The following is a 23,112-nucleotide window of genomic DNA, read 5'->3' on the forward strand; positions in this document are numbered from 1 at the left end:
GAAAAGAGGATTTTGAGCTCAAGACCAGCCTAGACTATATACAAAGAAAGAGAGAAAGGAAATAAAGAGAGGAAGGAGAGAAAAAGAGAAAGAAAGGGAAGAGACGGGAAAGGAAAAGGACACCCAAGCTTGCATGCTTGCCTTATCTCTACATGTGAAGCTTTCCATGTAGCAAGGAGGCCCTCACCTGGTGTCATGCATCATACTTTGAGACTTCCTATCCTCCCGAGCCATAGCCAAATAAGCTTCTACATTTTATAAATGACTCAGTCCTAGGTATTTTGTGATAGCAGCATAAAATGGACTAAGCATACTTTCTTCTGATAGTTTTCTTCTGAAGATTAAAAGAAAGATGATATAAAAGGTGATCATCACAATGCCCAACATGATAGATTATTATAACAGTTATAGATATTTATGATAATTTTGATAAAACTATAATTACGTAAATAAGATTATAAAAAGTACATATAATAAAGATTCTTTCTTTTCTCCTGTTCCTGTCAACAAGCCCATCAGAGTCTGCCATCTTCCAGTTATTCTTTCTTGGTCTCTCTATGCATTAAACTTGGGGTGTCCATTCTGGTTCAGTAAGTGAGTGTTATTTTTCTCATTGGGCCCAGAACTTGGGAGGAGACTGTCTGGAGGAGGAGGAATAGGATGGTGGGTGGGGTGGGCACTCTTGGCCTGGGTGGAGGAGGTGAGTGACTTCAGTTCATCCTGATTCTGAGCATGGATTGTGATGTGGGAGGGCAGAGGATCTTTTAGGCAGAGAGCCAATCCAAGGGGCCCAGCCTCCTCCCAGAGTTTCCCAGCATGCCTTCATAAGCAGTGGGAGGGAGTCAAGCTTTAGAGATCAAAGGCATTATAGAAATAGCAGGGTTTGAGAGGGGAAAGTGGCTTAGTGGTAGAGTGCTTGCCTTGCATGCATGAGGCCCTGGGTTCGATTCCTCAGCACCACATAAGCAGAAAAAGCCAGAAATGGCACTGTGTTCAAGTGATAAAGCGCTAGCCTTGAGCTGAAGCACTGAGGAACAGCACCCAGGCCCTGAGCTCAGGCCCAAAAGAAAGAAAGGAAAGGAAAGGGAACAAGAAAAGAAAGATAGAACGAGCAGGGTTTTAGGACAAGGAAAATGGTTGAGGATATTTTGGTAAAAGCTGTTGGTTTCCTTACCAAAGTTGTTATGCTGGGTGTGGTCGACCACAGGCCCCAAGTGCTGATTGTGGCCAAAGGGTTCTTAATCCTTCCAGTAAAAATTCAAGATCTGGGGACAAGAGTTATGTGACTTCACACAACTGGTATTTTTCTCAGTGAGTTTCCATTTCCTAGTTTCTCCATGAATTGTGTTCCTGGTTCTCTAAAGTAGCTGTATTTGAGGGGTGTTTAGGGAAACCTCTAAAGGGAGAGATACTTATTTTTTTTTAGGCAAAGTCTGAGGTGGGAGCTTGGAGAAGGAGAGTGCTTTGAGAAGCAAAGCAAATGCAGAGACCGTGCCAAACCACCACCAACCCTAACCCTGCAGACACCACAGGGTATGGTAGAGCCCCGTGAAGTGAAGGAAGACATACGGGCCACCAACACCTCACCTTCAGCTCCTCTTTGGAAACTGCCTGCTCTGGGGATAAAATATGTGAGGTAGTGTAAGAGTTTGTTCTTCAGGCTCTGCTTCCCTCTCTACTTCCTGGAGCTTCTCCTGTTCCAGAAGAGCATGATGTTGGAGGGAGCCCCAGCCATGACTCACTCACAGCTAATCCTTAGCAAAACCATTGCCATGGAAACTGCCAATCATCCAAGCTTTTCATAGCTTCACAGAACATCTGCCAAGGGAAAAATAAGTGGTACAACCCATTCATTCTGCCTATTGCATTTACATTGCCCTCTCTCCCCTCCCCCGAATAACAGAGAATCAGGGGCAGGCAACCCTCCACAAGAGGGTGATGACCTAGCTCTACTTGCTAGTTAGTTGTGTGACCTTTATCAAGGGCTTCATAAGTATCTCTAGGCCCCCTCCATCCCAGTTAGCAAAACAAACTCAGATCAGTGCTTCACAACCTAGTTGGAGGAAAAGAAAGAACAGAAAAACCCATCTGCTAGGAAGGATGGACTAAGGAAGCTTTGCATTTGACAATCTATTCAACAGTCCCATTTTCTATCTGGACTACTTACAAAATGCTTGCATAACTTAAACCACAGAATATAAATCGTGACTAGAAATCTTAGGTAGCTATAATTCTCAAAGAAAATACAAAGATGCTGCTCATTGAAGCAGAATTTCCGGTGCCTATGTGGTTTTGAGTATGATTATCAAGAAGGAATAATGATTTACAAGACAGTATCTCCAAGAGGCTTAGAGTGTAGCTCAGTGGTAGAGCACTTGCCTAGCAGGCACCAGCTCTGGCTTCTGATGGACTAACTGATCTCAAAGTTAATCCACCACCAACTCTGGGCTGCTAAGTACCATTTCCAAGCCTCTACCTCCCTGCCCTCCCCAAAAGACTAGGACACCCTCTCTTACCAAGACTTGGGACCTGCAGAGGCATAAACTATGGACACATCAGGGTCATGTTACTGAGACAACCTCTTGGGGTACCAAGGACAACCTACCCCTGATATCTCAGCCCAGGGTGCTTCCTTGGCAGAGACTCCTCTCAGGGCCAGGCAACCATGGCCAGGAGCCCCTTGAACATCTGTTCCATTAATGTATTGCAAGAGAGATACTGAAGAAAGGCTGGGAAGCATTTTCAGGGCTAAAAAAAAATCAGATAAAGAAGAGACCAGGAGTAACCTTGCAAAATCTCATCATCAAAAGGATGGGTAGGAGAGAATAGAGCCATACAGGTAGGTGAGGGCGGGGAGTTTGGAGGTTGCTACTCCATAACAGACAAGAGAGGCAAAGAAGAATGGAGAAATCAAATCAAGTGTAAAATCAAAATTGCTCATGGAATTCAGTATATGCAGGTCACCAATGACCCTGGAAGATCTATTTCACTGGCAATGGACACCGGTGTATAGGCAGTGGGAAAGAGAGACAGGGACCTTTATTCCATTGTGAAAAGGAGAAAAAGGAGAGAAAGGCATGACTTAATTGGTGGAAAGTCAGCAAGAAAGCAAGCAAACAAGAAAGAATGAAAGAAAGAAGGGAAGGAGGGAGGGAGGGAACGAAAGAAGGAAGAAAGGAAGGGAGAGAGGGAGGGAGGGAGGAACAAAAGAAGGAAAAAAAGAAAGAACAAAAGAGAAAAGGAGAGAAAGGGGCTTTTTGCTAGAGGGAAAGCTGAGACTGAGGACAACTGATTTTTTTTTCATTTTGTCTGTTTTGTTGAAATATAACTAACATCAGAATGCTATGGGTGTGTGTGTGTGTGTGTGTGTGTGTGTGTGTGTGTGTGTGTGTGTGTGTGTGTGTGTGTGTGTGTGTGTGTGTGCATGCATGCATGCACCAGTTCTGGAGCTTGAATTCAGGGCCTGAGCACTGATACTCTATCATTCAAGCTAAATCCATACTTCCAGTTTTGTTTTGTTTTTTTAGGGGAGGAAGGTTGTTTAATTGGAGATAGGAGTCTCATGGACTTTTCTGTCCAAGCTGGCTTCAAACTATAATCCACAAGGCTCAGAATCCTGAATAGTCTGGATTACAGACGTTAGCCACAAGCACCTGGCTTCTTTTTTTTTTTGCCAGTTCTGGGGCTTGAACTCAGGACCTGGACACTGTCCCTGAGCCTCTTTGTGCTCAAAGCTAGCACTCTACCACTTAAGTCACAGAGCCACTTCCTGCTTTTTCTGAGTAGTTTATTAGAGATAAGAGTCTCACAGACTTTTCTGCCCAGGCTGGCTTGGAAATGCCATCTTCAGAATTTAGCCTTCTGAGTAATGAGGATCATAAGCATGAGCCACCAATGCCCAGCACTTCTTTTTTATTTTTAAATTTATTATATTTTTACTGTGTTCACTCGGTAGGCAGTGTAACAAATTAAACTGCTTTGAGTTTCCCCATACAGATCTTCACATAAACACATGCTTTCAATTCTTTGTAGGAAATAACCAGGAGTAGCCCAGCTGGGTATATGTCTAATTGTTTTTTATAATTGTATTTATTTCGGTTTATGTGGTACTAAAGAATCGAACTGAAGACTTCATACGTGCAAGGCAAGTGGTAGAGTTACCACTAAGCCACATTCCCAGCCCTATATGTCTAATTTTTTTTTTTGGTCGGTTGTGGGGCCTGAACTCTGGGCCTGGGCACTGTCCCTCAGCTCTTCAGCTCAAGGCTAGTTCTCTACCACTTGAGCCACAGCACCACTACTGGCTTTTTTATGTGGTGCTGAGGAATCGAACCCAGGGCCTCATTCATGCAAGGCAAGCACTCTACCACTGAGCCATCTTCCAAGCCCTATATGTCTAATTTTTATGAAAATACTAAATTGTTTTCCAAAATGGCAGCACCATCTTACATTTTTTTTTTGGGTCCGGTCGTGGGGCCTGAACTCTGGGCCTGGGCGCTGTCCCTCAGCTCTTCAGCTCAACGCTAGCATTCTACCACTTGAGCCACAGCGCCACTTCCGGCTTTTTTCTTTTTGCTTATGTGGTGCTGAGGAATCGAACCCAGGGCCTCGAGCATGCAAGGCAAGCGCTCTACCACTGAGCCACCTTCCCAGCCCCACATTTTTTTTTTTGTCAGCCATGGGGCATGAACTCAGGGCCTGGGTAATGTTCCTGAACTCTTTTGCTCAAGGCTAGTACTCTATCACTTTGAGCCACAGCTCCACTTCCAGTTTTTCTTGTGGTTAATTGGAGATAGGAGTCTCATGGTCTTTCCTCCCTAGGCTGGTTTTGGACCACAATCCTCCAATCACTGATCCTCAGATTTCTGATCCTCAGATTTCCACCTCCTGAGTAGCTAGGATTACAAGCATGAGCCACAAGTGCCCAGCTGGCAGTGGTCTGACTACCAATTTCTCCACATCCTTGCCCATACTTGTATGGACAAGCTTTCTCACCTTAGATATCCTAGCAGCTTCTCCTATTTGGGGAGAGGGTAATGAATAGGGACATGGCATATGTAAAGCAGAGAAAATAAGGATAGAAGACAAGGAGGTGACTCAGCTACATTCTCAGGATCAAGAGTGATGTGTTTGCCAGGCATTAGTGATGCACACCTGTGATTCCAACTACTCAGGAAGCTGGGATCTGAGGATTGCTGTCCAGCCTAGGTAGACAAGAGACTCTTATCTCTGATTAATCAGCAAAAGTCAGAACTGGAAGTGTGGCTCAAGCGGGAGAGTACCAGCTTTGAGCTAAGGACCTAGTCCCTAACAAATGTGTTTCTACGAATTACCTGAAGCCATGCCAACTTACTGCTTTTTAGGCCTGGGAATGAGCACTCCTAGGGAGCTCTGTGTTGGAAGGCTTCTCTGTAGCCTGTCAGGGAAGTGGAGAAGAATAGGGTAAAGGAACTCATCCACTGCCCTTGCGACCATGGTTTGGCCTGTATCCAGTACAGCAAGAAAAGAAAAGACTTTCTTTGCCCTTGAGAGAAGATGTGATGGAGGAGAATTGGAAGGGGAGTTTCCAAATCTCTTTCCTGATATGAGGAAGGCAGCTTGTCCTGCTGAGGAAATTATCTTGCTCAGTCTTAAGAGAAATATGGCCCCTCTGTTAATTTGGCCAAGACTTAGCAATGTGTAAATGTAAGGGGCAAGGAGGATCAAATCACATGGGGACCTATAAGAATTATGAACAAATAAAATACTGTGAAAACAAATAGATTTTTACTCAAAGTGTATGCTAGCCCTGAAGTCAGATCTATATCCTAAAAGCATATGCAGGCCAGAAATGACACTGAATTGGGGAAACAAGCATTTATGCCCCTAATGAAGGGGTATAAGACAATCCAAGTTACCATACCAGTAGCTGCTGGGAAGAACACCCCAAACACAGTGGAAAAAGACTCCCCGGGACTGTAGTCTGGCAGGGTGTTGTCCTGTAGCAGTTCGGGGGAATAGCCAATAAAACCGTGTTCTGAAAGAAGAAGGGAGAGCAGATGAGCTGAGTGAAATACACACAGGTGTCACCACACTACAGTACTGATTCATATTGCTTAAAATATTAAGAGGAGCTAGAAGTTGATTGTGTGTGTTTATCACCCTAGCTACTCAGGAGGCTGAGATCTGAAGATCACAGTTCAAAACTAGCCTAGGCAGGAAGGCCCATGAGACTCTTATCTCCAATTTGGTACCAAAAAAAGTCCAAAGTGAAACTGTGGCTCATGTGGTAGAGCACCAGCTTTGAGTGAAAAAAGGTAAGGAATAACACCCAGGCCCTGAGTTCAAGTCTCAGTACTGGCTCACACAATACTATATATATTAAGAGGTACAATGTATGTCTCAGAAGCAAATGAGAGGAGGAGCAAGGATTACGAAGGGGAGGGAACTGTCTATCTACAAGGGTTGACTTTTGGGTATCCACACCTATAGGTTAGACATATCTACCTTTAAGTGTTAGAGATCTATTTCTAGGAAGGGGAAGCTTCATTTTTCTTTTCTAGACTTCATTCATTATAGCTGCAGTGCCTTTCAGTGAGCACATATTTAAGCGATTGCCTTTCACTGAAACAAAATTGGTATTTTCAAGTTACTTTCCTGCTCCAAAATCTACCATGATACCTGTGAGTTACAAAATAAAGTCCAATGTCGGAGGGGGGGGGAGGGGGGGTATGATTGGGTGGGGGGGAGGGGGGAGGCTGGGAAGGGAGGTGAAGGGTAAACAAAGGAGGAGGCTGCAATGCTTGGTAAGAAATGTATGCATTATCCTGACCATGTAATTGTAACCCCTCTGTACAGTATGTTCTCAAATAAAATAAAATAAAATTTAAAAAAAACAAAACAAAACAAAAACAAAAACAAAAAAAAACAAAATAAAGTCCAAGGGCTGGGAAGGTGGCTCAGCGGTAGAGTACTTGCCTTGCATGCATGAGGCCCTGGGTTCGATTCCTCAGCACCACATAAGCAGAAAAAGCCAGAAGTGGCTCTGTGGCTCAAGTGGTAGAGAACTAGCCTTGAGCTGAAGAGCTGAGGGACAGCGCCCAGACCCAGAGTTCAGGCCCCACGACTGGACCCAAAAACAAAACAAAACAAAATAAAATAAAGTCCAAACTCCATGAATATCAACCTCTCACAGACCTGCCAGCAGCCTGCTTTGTCTTCTTCATTCTCACCTCTACTCTTCCACAGCTCCTCTTCCCAGAGGACCACAAATACCCATCCTGCACCTCTGCTTGAGCCAAGTCCCCTGCCCACCAGACCTTGCTCTCTGAGCACCAAAACTGTCTCACTAGTGGGACACTGGTGGCTCATACTTGTAATCCTATCTATTCAGGAGGCTGAGATTTGAGAATCAGGGTTCAAAGCCAGCACAGGCAGCAAAGGCCGCGAGACTCCTTTGTCCAACAAACTACTCACAAAAAGCCAGAAGTGGTGCTGTGACTCAAGTGGTAGAGTGCTAACCTTGAGCAAAAGAAGCTCAGGGGCAGTTTCCAGGCCCTGAGTTAAGCCCCAGCCGTGTCACATGCACGAACATGGATGAACGTGTGCACACACACAATTGTCTCTTAGCCAGGGGCTAGTGGCTCATGCCTGTGATCCTAGCTACACAAGAGGCTGAAATAAGAGGATTATGGTTTGAAGCTAGTCCGAGCAAAGATGTTTGTGAAACCAAAGAAGTCCAAAGTGGAATTGTGGCTCAAGTCGTAAAGTACCAACCTTCAGAGAAAAAGTTAAAGAGAGTGCCCAGTCCCTGAGTTCAAACCCCAGCACTGGCTGGCACATGCATGTGTGCATACACACACACACACACACACACACACACACACACACACACACACAAGTCTCACTCTTGAGGCACAGCTCAGATGTTCATTCCTTTGGTCTTCACAACCTCTCCCTGATTAGGATCAAATCTCCTCTATGCTCTTGTATTAACATGATGCACATAAGGTCTCTCCTCAACTTACACATCTATGTAACAATGTGTTTGTAACCTGTGTAGGTATCATATTGAAAAGATTCTGATCTTTCAGCTGATGGACATATCCCACCTCCCTGCTTTCCATTAGATTTGTTCACAGACTAACTTTGTAGCAGAATTATCTCAGACCTGAATTCTTCCAAGCATTTTACACATATTTGGACTTGGACCTTAACAGAGTCTTTCAAGTGGCTTTAATCCCCTGAGCAGCTTGCTGGTTTGTTGAAGGAGTCACTTTGAACAGTATCTGCGAACTTGCTGGCAGACCATGAAATGTGAAGACGAGTCACATGCTCTTGGCTCAGGAATACCCAGGACATTCAGTTCTGCCTTTCAATCTCATCTGAGAATGAGTTGCTTTGTTCCTATGAATTGTAGTTCAGGAGAAGCCAGCTTCTGCTCCTTTCCCTTCAAACCCCACAGTCACACAGGATGGATCTCCAGCCATCACTCCACCAGCACCCCGAGAGCCAGAACCTTCTGTGAGCCTGGTCCTCCACCCTCCACACAGCTCCCTCCACACCCCCTAGCTCTTGGAACTCAGACCCAGTAAGCTGGCTACACTCCTCCCAGCTTCCAGGGTCATAACTTCATAGGAAAAATATTTTCCACACAAAAAATAATAATAAAATGAAAGCGCAGTGAAGCACAAGGGGGCTTGAGAAGTAGTCAGGACTTTAAAAGTTATTGTCGATTGCTTTTTATTTTTTGGCCTGGCTACAGAATTCAAGTCCCAAGTAGCACACCACATTTCTGAATGGTTTGGCCCCTTTGCAGCTGGTCTTCCCCTCATTAACAAAAAAGCAATAACAGCTAAGTTAACTTTAGCGTATCCGCTGGCTGACCCCACTGACTAGTCTTTCTAAGGAGAAAACCAGCCCAGCCTGCCTTGGAACTCAGCGTAGCCAAGCTGGAATGAGGACCAGGTCTGAAAGCACAGCTGAATGAGGGCTGTGGGCTCCGGCCGGCCTGCATCACATAAACACCTCATCAGACCCCACTTACTTCCACAGCCCAAAGGCTGCCCTGACACGGGGAGGGTGGGTTTAGAGAGATTGGTGGGAGGTTTAGAGAGATTCCAGACCCATCAGGGTGCTGGGAAGCCCTTTCTTTACCTTATCTCTCCACTGGACCCACAGGATTAGGGGATGAGTCTAAAAAGGGGCCAGTCTCCATCCCTCTTCTGCAGGGCCAAGGAGAAATGCAACTCTGACAATATGCATAAGCCAACATTCCAGTGCCAACTTACAGCGAGGTGCTCATTAGCAAACACAGACACACAGGCACACAGTGGTACATCCCTAGCACAACATGCATGAACACACTCAATGATGCACTCACAAACACATTCACCTCTACTCTCACAGGCGTAGCAAACACTCTAGCAAACCTGGAACTGAGGTATTTTAGTCTTTTGTATGTTTGTGTGCCAGTATTGGTGCTGGTACTCTGAGCATAGTCCTCTAGCTTTTGCGCTTAAGAGTAGCCCTCTACCACTTCTGGCTTTCTGCTAGTTAACTGGAGATAAGTCTCACAGACTTTCCTGCCCAGACTGGCTTCGAACCATGATCCCCAGATTTCAGCCTCCTGAAGAGCTAGGATTGCAGGCCTGAGTCACCAGCACCCAGCTTGGTGTTTTAGGAATTTATAGATTTAAGTATTTATAGAGATGTTTAGTATCATAGAAAACAGCTATATGTTAAGTAAGAAACCAGCTAACAGTTACAGTTTAAATACAAAAAAGTTTTCATTTACACATTCAAGAAAAGTACAGAAGGAAACATATCAAAATACTAATTCTGACTTTGTCTGTAAAAATAATTATGGGCTTTTTCATTCTTTTTTTTAAGACAAGATTTTGCTATGTAGCTTATGTTGGCCTTGAATGTTCAGCCCTTCTACCTCAGCCTCCCAAGTCCTGGAATTACAAGTATATCCCATAATCCTGGAAATTCTTTTTTCTTTTATTTGTACAAATTTCCACATTTCAAATGAGCATCACTTAGTTATTTTTAAGTACCTTTTAAGAAAACCCAATAACAGATCCTATAACTGAAAGCTACTGTCTCTAGTGAGCATCTCCATATATAAGTATCTCCTTTCTTTTCTATTTTCTTTCCATTTGCATTCTCCCTACTTCCCAGAATGATGTGAGTGCTTTGTGAGAAAAACATAAGCAAGAAAGTACAAATAAAATCAAAACCAAAATATCAACCAAACAAAAAAGGAACTGACTCTGTAGTGATCACTCTGGAACCTCGGGAGATATTTTATAACTGGGTTCTTTTGTCTGTGTTTGCTTTTTTTTTTTGGGGGGGGTCCAGTCGTAGGGCCTGAACTCTGGGCCTGGGCACTGACCCTCAGCTCTTCAGCTCAAGACTAGCGCTCTATCACTTGAGTCACAGCACCACTTCCAGCTTTTTCTGCTGAGATGGTGTTGAGGAATCAAATCCAGGGCCTCATGCATGCAAGGCAAGCACTCTACCACTGAGCCACCTTCCCAGCCCACCAGCTTTTATAACTGTTTTGATCAAGCCCCTTCAGGCAGGGCCCTGAAACCTAGTGGCCCAACTGTCTCATCAGCTACTTCCCCATAGATGGGAGGATCTCCTGGGGCTGGCCTCATTTCTCTCTCCTTATTCCCAGGCCTTTAGGACTTGTACCTCCCATCCTTACCCCCAGCTCAGATTCCCAATCCTAAACCAACTCCCAAAGAGGCTTGCTCCACTGGTCCCCCCCCCACCCCTCCCCACACATCTGTTGGTCACTCCCATGTCCCAAGACTCTGAGCTTAGGCAGTGCAGCCTCTGATTGTCTGGTAATAGCTGAGGTGTGGTATGGAGTCACTGGCAGGACTGAGACACAAAGCATCTTCCAAGACTTCTTGTAGTGACTCCTTATCCCTGATGTCCAGACCAAAGGTTCTAATTCTTTCAGTTGTGACTCTATTTGAGAGTCAGCAAGCTGTGGCCTTGTCCCTGAATATACTACACTGCATGCCCATCTCCGGGCTCCCACATCTGTGAAACCTCTGGTAGGGAATGGACCCCAAGGCTCAGCGCTGCTAGGCCAGGGGCTGTCTCTGCAGGTCCTGAGGGCACCTACAACATCACTGATAGGGCTCCACCTCAGAGTAGATGGCAGCTCCAGGAGGGACACAGCCAATGACACTGTCATACTTCAGTTCTTACCCAGGCAATAAGATTGGATGGTACACAGGAACCAATGACATTGTAGGGCAAGCTGACAACTGTTTACTATGTAAGAGGGCCTAACATGGTCATCGCTGACCCTCACAACCACCATGCAGCTAAGAGGGCAGACAATGAGGTTTCGTTTCTTTATGTGACACTCTTCCAATGCCAGACCTGGCTTCGTTCACCACGGCCTCTACCTGGGCTGAGGGCCAAGCCTTTCTCTCCAGGAGATGGCCAAAGGCCCCTGTACCAGCCTTTTCACAAAGACTCCATGGTGCACATCCCCTTTAGTCCAGGAAACACCCCCAGACCTGACAAGTGCTTTGTGGGGCTCTATCAGGGGAGGACAGGCAGGATCCTAGCTTGTGAAATGCTGAGCTGAGAGGATATAGCTGAATTCAAAGTTTTCCACCCACCATACTATCTGTAATTTATCCCAGAGGGTTTTGTTTTGTTTTTGTTTTGTGGTGCTTGGGTGCTAGGCAAGAGCTCCACCCTTGAACTATATCCCCAGGCTAACGCTTGTTTCTTGATCTCAAAATGTCTCTTTGCCTCAGTGGGGCTTCTGGTTCCACTGCTGGAAAAACCAGGTCACGGGGCTGGAGCCTTGTCAGCTGACGTCTTCCAGCTCTGAAAGGCCTGGATGCCCAGGGCCTGCAGCTGCTGTGTATGAATGTATCTGGCCTTGACCTGAACATCTGCTTGTGTATCTACAGAATAAAAATACTCTGGTCCCCTTTGAGCTGTGTGCTTTTAGGAAGAACAAAAACAGAACAGGGAGAGAGGGAGAGAGAGAACAAATCCCTATTAGACCCAAGGAAAGAACAGGCCCAGGGGGAGCCTTTGACGGTCTGTGTGCAGGAAGGCCTGACGTCTCCCTCCAGAACTCTGTCGCTCAGGCTTCTTGTGATGCTGCAGGTGGGCCACAGTTTTTTAGGATCTACCATCAGCTCCCAGGGGTACTCATGGGGTGGCCCCTCCAGTGCCCCCACTACCTCACCCTACCAACAAATGTGGTCAGCTCTAGCCACAAGCAGAGACAGGGAACAGCTGGCAGGGTTGAGTGGAGGCAGCTCAAGTTCACTGACCCAGCTTCTGTGGTGAGGTGGGTGCTGGGAAATTCCCTGTGGCACCTTGGTATCTTGGCTACCCCCTGCCATGATGGTACTGCTGAAATGAGAAGAGGCAGTTGGGAAGTCACCAGCCTCCGCTGACAAACTTAGCAAATGAGATTTCTGAAAATGAAGCAGTCCCAGGGCTGCTGGAGGCAGGAGTGCTTGCTTTCAGGTTCAGGTCCCCACCCTGCAACCATCCACCAAGCCACAGGCCAGACAGCCCTTTCCTGGGAATGGACAATGGGAGAGGCTGGCTCCACCGGGAATAGAAAGAGTGCAGGAAGGGCCTGGAGAGAGGAAGGGAGGGAGGGGGCCCAGCCCAGACCACGGGAGGGTGGGGCGTGGGAGATCACAGGAAGAACAACTATACAAGGAAAAGGAAAGGAGAGGCTGAGGTTCTGGGAAGGGACCCGCCTGAGGGGTCTGGGCCAGGGAAGGCTGCTGGATCCGGGGCCCTGGGACCCTCACTGGAGGCAGTGTGGTACAGAGGGCGCCTGGAGCAGGAGTAGGGCTTTCCACAGTGCCGGGGGGCCTCAGGACACCCCACTCCCCTGGCAGCCCCAATCACTGTGGAGCTGCAGCCAGCCTAGTATCCCTGAGGGTCCACACTGCTTCTTAGGAACAAAGAGCTGCAGCAAATCAAAGAGAAGAAAAGGAATATCCAAGGGGAAGTATGGCTCAAGTGGTAGAGCACTAGCCTTGAGTGGAAAACGCTAAGGGACAGCGCCTAAGCTCTGAGTTCAAGCTTCAGTACCAGCACACACACACACACACACACACACACACACACACACACACACACACACACACACACACACACACACACACACATCCAAGGACTCCAGGTTGCCAGTCAGGCCACCCACAGGAGCTCTGCCCTGCACATTCACACACTGCTCAACCCTAGTAGGGCAATAATCAGGGAATCCCTGTACTTAAGCAGGCCTGTCCTGCCCACCTGGGTTGTGCACTTCCTTCCTGGCCTTTGGTGTGGGCTTCTAGAGCTGCAAAGGATAAGGTGGTCCAGGTTATCCTGAAGGAGCTCAGTCAAAACAAAGCTCAAAGCATGAACCTGAGCACTGAGTAGAGGAATGTGGCATGGCAGGTGTGTGGGGGTGGCGGGGGGGGGAGAATGATTTTTAAATATCTCTGAGGCAAGGGCAATCTCAGGAAATTGGGGCCCAGTTCTACCAAGGCTCTGGGATATCCATGAGTCATTTTGCCCCAGGGGTTCTGCCCTCCTAATGTGCTCCAAGGGGATGCCAAGTCCTGGCCTGCAGACCATAACTCAGGAGCAGGACAGCACATCACTTTTCAGCATCTGTGGGGGGGGGGGGGCGGAGTAGGGGTACACTATGTGCACGCCAGAACTGGGGATTAAACTCAGAGCCTCACACACTCACTTTTTCACTCAAAGCTGGTATTCAACCACTTGAGCCACACTTCCACTTCTGGCTTCTTGGTGATTAACTGTAGATCTTGGTGATGAATTGTAGAATATCATAGCTGGCCTCCGGTGGCTCACACCTGTAATCCTAGCTACTCAGGAGGCTGAGATCTGAGGATCGAGGTTCAAAACCAACCCAGGCAGGAAACTCTGTGAGACTCTTATTTCTAATTAACCACCAGAAAACTGGAAGTGGTGCTGTGGCTCAAGTGGTAGAACGTTTGCCTTGAGCTGAATTGCTCAGGGACAGAGCCCGTGCCCAGCGTTCAAGCCCCACAACCAACAACGAGTATCATAGACTTGAGCTAGGTGGTGGCTCACATCTGTAATACTCATTACTCAGGAGGCAGAGATCTGTGGATCACAAAGCCAGATAGGGCAGAAAAGTCTATGAGACTCATATCTCCAAAAAACTACCAAAAAGCTGGAAGTGGAGTTGTAGCTCAAGTAGTAGAGCACACACCTTATTAAAAATGGGACAGCACTCATGCCCTGAGTTCAAGCTCCAGGACTGGCACCAAAACAAAACAAAACAAAAAAAAGAGCATCATATGCTTTTCTGCTCAGGCTACCTGACTTCCAATCATGATCCTCAGATCTCAGCCTCCAGAGTAGCCAGGATTATGTACATACACAAGCCACCAGGCCCTTTCTAACTTTGAAAACTATCTAGTCAGAAGCCCTTTCTCAGGACTGAAGATACATCATCCAAACATAGGGCTGACATTTGATAGCAGATATAAAAGCCCCAGTTGGGGCCTTCTGGATCTCTGGCTCTCAATAGGAGAAGCAGTTCTGGAACTACAAATATCGTACACCACACTTCCACATTAATAACGCAGTATGGTTCACACTCACTGCCCCAGGCCTTCCGTGCTTTTCATTCTCCACTCTTTTGGATCACCAGTGCCTTCTGTGCCTTTCCTTCGTGCAGATAAGTAAAGATTAAAGAGAAGGAAAGAAAGGGAAACTATAGGCTAGTTTCTTGGGCCATGATAACAATGGAAGGAAGAAGTCAGGTGTTCAAAGGCATGGAGAATGGAAAGGAGCACCAACTCCAATTCAGTCCAGTGTGGAGTCTAGATACTACCACATCTCAGGTTTCTGAAGTCTCCCACTGAATTGGGTCTTAACAATCTTGGTACAACTAGAGGTATTCAACAAAAGTGCTTTGAAATAGAAGTGAAGTTAGGTTTAATGGTACATGCCTGTAATCCCAGCGCTAGAGAGGCTAAGGTAGGAGGATCATGAATTCAGGTCAGCCTAGGCTAAAGAGTAAAGGTTTTTGTTGTTGTTGTTGTTTGTTTTGTTTTATAAAAAAGGAATGGGACTGTATTGGGCTGTATTGCTTGTGCTGATCATGGTCTTGAGAGGTAGATGAAGTCCTGCTAGGTTTAGATGAGGATCCCACATACTTCTGGGCATTGACTGGGTCCTTTCCCCAGACTGCAGTCTTCTTGCTGACCTCAGGCCTGGTAACTTTGGTTTTCCAAGGAGAGGGTGGAGAGAGGATGTTAGCCGGGCTTCCACACCCAAACCCCCACCCAGAGAGAAAATACACAGAGAAGGCAGGGGACTCCAGCAGTGGCTAGGAGGGGAAATGTGATGAGAGACTGGGCCTGCCCAAAGCCCAGGGAGTCCCACCCAGATGGCTCAGCGAGGGGCAGCCTGGAGCCTCCTCTGGCTCTGGGGAAGGCCTCCACCCTGTGGGAGGATTGGCTGCTGGGAAACAGCTGGAAAAGACCCCAGTACGGGATATGTCAGGTCAGCTCCATTGGCTGAAAGTATTCAGTAACAAGAATGGCTTCTGCCAACCCCTGCACTCCAGGCCGCCCTGGGTGAAGCACCCATTTCTTCCCTGTTTCTAATAGTCAACAAATCTCTCCATCTGCTATCCTGGGCCCTAGTTTAAATACTCAAGGAACCCTTTCTTCACAATGGCCTTGGGTCAGATGAGAAGAGATTTCTGCCTAGAGAAGTTAACTGTGGAAAGAATGGACAAATGCCAGGAATGGGAGAGCCAGACTCAGGCTCACCTGGACAAGAGCAACAAGCAGCCAGACCACAAGGGTGTCCTGAATTAACTCATTGAAGCCTCCCTAAAGTTCCTATAAAGAATGTGCATTTTCTCAGGGCAAGCCACAGAGACAGAAAGGTGACTGGGATTCTGACCTTGTGCTGCTGGCTCCCAGCTTGCCCAAGGATGCATTCTATCTAGGACAGGAGCCAGGAGCTCAAGGGTCAAGCTGGGGTGCAGTCAGTGCTGGAGACTAGAGAGGCTCCACCCTGCCCAGGCCCACAGAGCCTCCAGAGGATGGGCCTGCCCAGCTCTCAGCTCAAAGGAGCCCTGAGAAAGGAAAATCTGGCCTCTTATCTCCTGGGGGAAAGGAATGCACTCTCTGGCCAGGATAAGGGGCTGTTTTGACAGGAAATCTCCACCCTGGCTGTGGGGCCCTCCCAGCCACCACTCACTCCTTCTGGCTGTCCCTGCCTCTGGCATCCACTTCCCATGCTTAACCTCCTGACCCTGATACCCCCAAAATAATCCCAGGTTAATTTGGTCCCCCTTCCTCCCTCTCCCCTTCCTCCTTCCTCTCCCTGCTTTAATCCTCTGCCCCTGAACAGGTCCACGATGGTCAGAAGTTCTGACCTGGGAGTTACTGCCTGCCCCGCCTCTTGCCTGGACATCCTCCACAGGCAACAGCTGAGGAGGCCAATGGGCCTGGCAGAGAGCAGCAGCGGCAGCCAGCACTTGGTGATGTAAGCAGGGCCATCTTCCTGGCAAGGACCAGGCTGAAAATATTCAAACACCCAGGCTGCTGCCATGAGCCTCTCTCCCTCTCCTCCAACCCAACCTTTGTTTCCTAGCCAGGAAACAAAGCAGAAGCTCTCTTGGAATCCCATTATCTTAGGGCTGGTGTGTGTGTGTGTGTGTGTGTGTGTGTGTGTAATAGAGCATAATAGAGTTATGCTCAGCATCTTCAAGGCCCTAGGTTCAATATCCAATACCACAAGCAACACAAAAGAATCCCATGGCTAAAGCTTCAGTATTAAGAACTTTAGATGTTAGTATCCCAGGAGTCTTTAGCCTAAAATTCATTTGACAGATGCGAAGGTGAGCACCAAGAAAGAAGATACCTTCCCCCGCCACCCACCCAAACTCTAAAGTTAGTGGCTGGTTAGTCAAGTCCAGAACTGGGTGTGTCCAACCCTCCATCCGCAGTAACCTGTGGGTCCCCATAGGCTCTGCTGTGGTGTTCATCTCCGATGCTATTTGCTGGTTTTTCCACTAGATTGTGGGTGTAAGGTCTGCTCCGGGCCATGCAGGCCCAGTGCAAGACACCTACCTTCCTCTTGGCTAAGTTGCTGCCCACTATCTGTTACCTAGGCAACTGGCACACCTGGAAGCAGTCACCTCCCTCTCCTGCTAGGTCACATCCTGGCTGCCTCTGGTCACCCCTCTCACCTGTCATAGGAGGGTCCCAGGCCCTGAGGTCACATCCAGATCCAATGTGACCACACCTATCCCCCACCTGGCCACCCCTCTTCCTGTCCCTGGCCTAGATAAGTCCTGGCCTGGTTGTGGGTCTTCTCTTTCAGCATGCCTCTCCATGTCGGAAGCAGCAGCAGTTCAGTAAATAAACATCTTTTCTTACCTGAATACCACATGGAGATCTCTTCATTGGCTACCTAATGAAACCTACCTACTTAGTATACCTTACAGTGGTCAGTGTTGGTGCAGAGAACCTGCTCTCTCATTTTCTAGGTGACTCCAGTGTTCAGCCCCAGGAAGCATGCAAAGAAGTGTATCACATTTCCCTCTCTCCCTCTTTCTCTTCCTCCCCCCCCCCTTCCCCCTCCTCCCCCCCTTCTCCACGCCCACCCAGGAATGTCTGTCTGGCCCCCTCGGATTCCTTTGTTAGCCTTCAAGTGTCTTTGTGATGAGTGAGGGCCCTGAGATCAGGGCTATTTCCTCCTACTTCCGGATCCCCACCTCGGGGTGCTCCATGGGTAGGATGGCCATCCATCTTGGTGGGACAGTTCCTCTGGACTAGTTTGTAAGCTTGACAGTGTTTTGCTCACAGAACACCAAGCTGCCCCATATGTAAGCACACAAGCACACGTGAGTTAACAAAGACACCATGTGAGGTAAAGGGGGCTTTTAGGGCTGGGCAAGGGTGGTTCACGCCTGGAATCCTAGCTACTCAGAAGGCAGAGATCTGAGAAGTAGCAATTCAAAGCCATCCTAGGCAGAAAAGTCTCCAGCCTCTTACCTAAGTGGTAGAGTGACAGTCTCTAGTGAAAATCTTAAATAAGAGCCCAGCTTTCAAGCCCCAGTACTAGCAGCAAAAATAAATAAACAAACATATGGTAGTAAATAATGACTGTGGTAAAGCAAACAACTTTGTGCGTGTGTGTGTGTGTGTGTGTGTGTGTGTGTGTGTGTGTGTGTGTGTGTGTCCTGGGGCTTGAACTAAGTTTGTTTTTGGTTTTTGTTTTTTTTTTTGCTAAGCTCTTTTGCTCAAGGCTAGTGCTTTACCACTTTACTAAGAGTCTCAGGGACTTTCCTGCCTGGGCTGGCTTCAAGCCACAGTCCTCAGATCTCAGCCTGTTGAGTAGCTAGGATTATAGGTATGAGCCATTGGTGCCAAACGACTGCTTTTTAGTGTCTTATATGTCTATGATAGAAATATGTAACACTGTACATATAAGTTTTATCTACGTGTTGTGGAAGTAGTTTCATAGACCGGGAAGGAGAAGGGAGATAAGTAGCACTGGCACTAGTAGCTAGGAGCAGTACAGATGGGGTGGTGCAGTATAGAGACCTGGAAGTCAGACAGTTAAAGTTCAAAAGCTGGGTCCTTGCTGACTAGCTGTGTGACCATAGGCAAAACACCTCCCTGAATCTGTTTTCTTATCTTCATCAAACAGACAGTTACAGCACAGCTATCCCATGGATACTGTTAGAAGGAAATAAAATGCACAGTACCTGGTACATAAAGAATGTTCACTGAACATTAGCTATGACTACCTTCCTTGGTCTCTATACCACTTCCAACCTTAATTCAAGAAATATATAGTACCAATCATAGTGGAACACACCTGCAATCCCATTACTCTGAGGTAGGAAAACTGTCAGTTCAAGGCTCTGAGTTTAAGCCCCAGTCCTTCCAAAGAAAATAAAGAAATATAATAGCCATATGAACTGACCTATGATGCCCAGCTCCTTTTTTTCCCCTAGGTATTGGGATTTGAATTCAAGACCTTGCACTCCTTAGCTTGCTGGTTTGGCTTGCAGCTACCACCTGAGACATATCTCCAGCCCAGCTTTTTGCTAGAATTTTTGGATCTGCGTTTCCAGAGTTTTCTGCCCTGCTGACTTTCAACTGAGAACTTTTGAATCTTAGCCTCTGAGTAGCATGAGCCACAAGCACCTGGCAATTTCTTCTTAATAAATTATTCTACTTCATTTTATTCTTTAGTAACAAGCAGAAATAGGCAGTACTTATTGTTGCAGAAAGTAATTAATTCAATCTGGGCCAAGAATGGCTTGACAAGGGCACTTTGGGATTTAAACCCATTCAGACATCTGACATAAAAACCTAATGGCATATGAGAAATAGGTTCGAAAATACTAAGAGCTGAGTAACAGTTTATGAACCATTCGTCCTAACCAACTTCATAACACAATTTTTTCATGTGTGTGTGTTTTTGTTTTTAGGAAAATGACAGGATTCTCTACTGAAGTGGGAACTCTCCCTTCCAGTCTTGTATTCACAATAAAAGGGAAGACTTGTGAGCCAGACGCTATTTTCACATGCAAATGACGGCCACATGGAGATAATTATGGCTCTGGGCCAGGCAGAGACCCCAGCTGTCTGTCCTGCTGTCGGGGTGCAGTGCATATCCGTGTGTGTGTTTGTGTGTGTGTGTGTGTGTGTGTGTGTGTGTGTGTGTGTGTGTGCTGCAGCCCTGAGAGTAGGGATTAGATTGTCTTCCAGCCACTTGATGGGAGACAACAACATGTGTGAGCAAGACGAAAAACACACACCGCACTGGAACCTGTGCAGATGAACTGCACTGGCAGGAAGACAGCTTTACTCACTAGATCACACAAAGGGCTGGCCAGGAGTTACTAGAAGAAGTGAAATGCCAGATACTGTGCTGGGGAGTTTGTGGGTGGGATGCTAATACTGGGGTTTGAACTCCAGGCCTGGGTGCTGTTCCTTAGCTTTTTTTGCTCAAAGCTAACACTCTATCATTTGAGCCATAGCTCTGCTTTTGGATTTTTTTTTGTTGTTTTCAGGTTAATTAAAGGTAAGAGATCACAAAAATGACTTCCAAGTTGAACCTGGTCTTCACTTACACTAACACACACACACACACACACACACACACACACACACACACACACACACACACACACCATCAATTTAGGCTGAGTCTTCTCTTGCCTGCTCAAGGTCCCTCTGCTACTAGTGTCTCCCCATGCCTTGCCCACACGAAGCCCAGCCCAGGCAAGGTTTGTAAACAACTCCTATACCCATGCTTGCCCACCTTAAAAAAAAAGCCCAATGACCATTTGCTCAGCTTTTAGGATTTATGCATTCATCCTTATTTTATTTGCTATTCTTACTTCAAAGGCTTACTAAGAAAACCCTCAAGATAAGACATGTCCTCAAGCTTCTTTATTTTCGGTCCAGCTGGGACTCTGAATGTTCCTATTTCAGTTTTAACGTTAAACATTCTATATACTATGTGAACTAATTATGTTTAAAAACAAACAACAAAAAAAGGATAGAAATAGGCTATAGCTGGGTGCCAGTGGCTCATGCCTGTGATACTAGCTATTCAGGAGGACAAGATCTAAGAACTGCTGTTTGAAGCCAGCCCAGACAGGAAAGTCTGAGAGAGTCTTACGTTTAATTAACCAGTAAAAAGCTAGGAGTGGAGCTGCAGCTCAAATGGTAGAGTATTTGCCTTGAACAAAAAACCTAAGAGAGAGAACTAGTTATGCCCTGAGTTTAAGCCCCAGAAGCAACGCACATGAGTGCACACACATATACACACAGACACACACACGCAAAGGCTATAATCAAATAAACTTTCTATTTCATATTTTAAAAATTAAACCTATTAATCTTTAAACAACTAAGTTAAAACTTAGTTTTAAGTTAGATAGATGCATTATCTAATCACAAAGATGAATAAAATATATAAGGCAAAAATCCTGGGTGGGTGGGGGGAGAATGCACTGAGTATGTCGAAGTTCCCTGAACAACTAGACTCTGAATAGCTTTTTTCCTCCCTTATGTTTTTCTTCATTTTTCCAAGATGAACATGCATTATTTTCAGAAAAATGCAACTTTTGGTTCATTTTCCAAGGTGGCCAGTTCCTCCTGGCTCATGAGGTGATAACCCCTGACCTGACTGTACTGTCCTGACCATGTAATGATTTCCATTGACCATGTAATGATTTCCACGTGATACACAGAGGTTGTTCCCAAGGGAGCCCACCAGCTAAGACATTTCTCATGGAACCTGTCTAATCAGGTTTCTCTCTGACTGAAAATGAAGGGGAGCCCCTGAGAGAAAGCAGCAGGGGACAGCCAGTGCCAGCTTAAATGGGATCTGAGTAGATGCATGCAAACCTTCCATTCTCACCAAAGCCTTGATAGAAGACCTAGGAAGCTTGGCAAGCCCTGAGCTACACAGCTGGGAGCTGGGAGCTGCTAGGCCTCTTCAGGAAACTGCCTGTGACTCTCCTTGAACCCCACAGAGCCTGACTTCTTTCTTGCCCACTCTTACCCACATCCTGCCCCAGGCCCAAGTTCCACGTACCTGATTTCCTACACTTTCTGGACTTCTCCATGCACTTTTTCTTCTCAGAGTGTTCACGTGCAGAGATTGCCCTCACCAGCCCACTCTTTACCAGGTAAACTCCTGAATGTCCTCCAAGGTGCACCTTCTCTTTGAAAGACACCCCAAGGTCAAAGTCCGCTCATTCTCCTCCACCAAAAATGACTATACTGTCCTTTACAACATTTAGCCAGGATACTTAGGGGAGATACTATACCTTGTATATATTTTAAACATCTAGCTTTGGGTCTCCACAGAGTGGTACTCAATAAAGTGTTTTTATAAGTGATTAAAGTGGAAGGGAGAAGGAAATGAAAGTGGGGTTGGGCCAACAGAGGCAGAAACAAAGGTGCCATGGAAGGAGCATGAAGGAGCCAGGGAAAGGACAAGCTGGCTTGGTAGCTCACAGCTATAATCCTAGCTTCTCAGGAGGCTGAGGTACGGGAGAAAAGTCTATGAAAAATGCAGGGCTGGAGGTCTGGCTCAAGCTGTAGAGCGCCAGCCAAGCTAGCAAGCCAAATGAGTTCAAACTCCAGGACCACCAGAAAGAAAAGAGAGACAGACAGGAAAGGTGGGAATGTTGGTAAGACAAAACCTGAGAATGCACCACAGGGAACTTCCAGATGCTGAAGCATGTGATTCAGTGCCTGCCTAGCAAGCATGGAGCCCTAAGTAGGGGGAGCAGGGGATGGGAAGGGATGGTAGGGGAAACAAAGGAGGAAGCAACAATGCTTGATAAGAAATGTACTCATTACCTTGCTCATGTCATTGTAACCCCTCTGTACAGTATTTCACAATAAAAATATAATAAATGTATTTACCTTTTAACCTTATTTCTTGGCAAGTGTGATGGGATTAGAGACAGGTCCACTATAGCCCAGGCTTGCCTTATACTCTTCACCCTCCCTCCGCCACTACTAGAGAGGGCTGGGAATACAGATCTCAGCCCTAAATTTTTACTTCTAAGTAGATCATTCCTCTGCTGATTTTTATTCCCAGTGAGACCTCAGACCTACTGGACTGTTATAATTATTATGTGTTCAACACTGATAGACAACAACTATTTGGACAACTTAAGCCTTTCCCTCCCCTCCCCCAGATACTATTTTGATCTATTTTAAGTATAGTTTCCCCAGAGCAACACTTAAAACGTGTTTCTCTGTAGTCTGCCAGTGGGTGAAAAAAAGCTCCTACAACCATTAGAAAGGTTTTCACAACCCTAATTCACAGTATCAGCTCACAAAGTCACATGATAGATATTAAGTATCAGCTCACAAAGTCACATGATAGATATTCTCTAATATTTATCATGCCACTGTCAGAAATGATATTGCAGCAATCCACCAGGAGAGAATATTCTTGTAGCTTCTATAACATCATCCCAAAGGACTTCCAGAAAGGCTCAGAAATCTTAGATTTACAAAGTTTCATTCCGGTTTTCACAAATGACCCCCAGAATCTGAGCTATAAGCC

The 23,112-nt window shown here is 46.4% G+C and overlaps 1 protein-coding gene across 1 annotated transcript in view; it reads right to left on the bottom strand.

Moving 5' to 3' along the window:
- Slc12a8 (solute carrier family 12 member 8) overlaps positions 1 to 23,112 on the bottom strand; it is a 125,026-nt gene that overhangs the window by 46,498 nt on the left and 55,416 nt on the right. The window contains exon 5 of the mRNA XM_042668725.1: positions 5,903 to 6,016. Coding sequence (XP_042524659.1) covers positions 5,903 to 6,016 — 114 coding nt within the window. The remainder of the gene's footprint in view (positions 1 to 5,902; positions 6,017 to 23,112) is intronic.

Source organism: Dipodomys spectabilis, unplaced genomic scaffold (genome assembly GCF_019054845.1).
Source record: "Dipodomys spectabilis isolate Male_0828 unplaced genomic scaffold, ASM1905484v1 ptg000017l, whole genome shotgun sequence".
Taxonomy (NCBI): Eukaryota; Metazoa; Chordata; class Mammalia; order Rodentia; family Heteromyidae; genus Dipodomys; species Dipodomys spectabilis.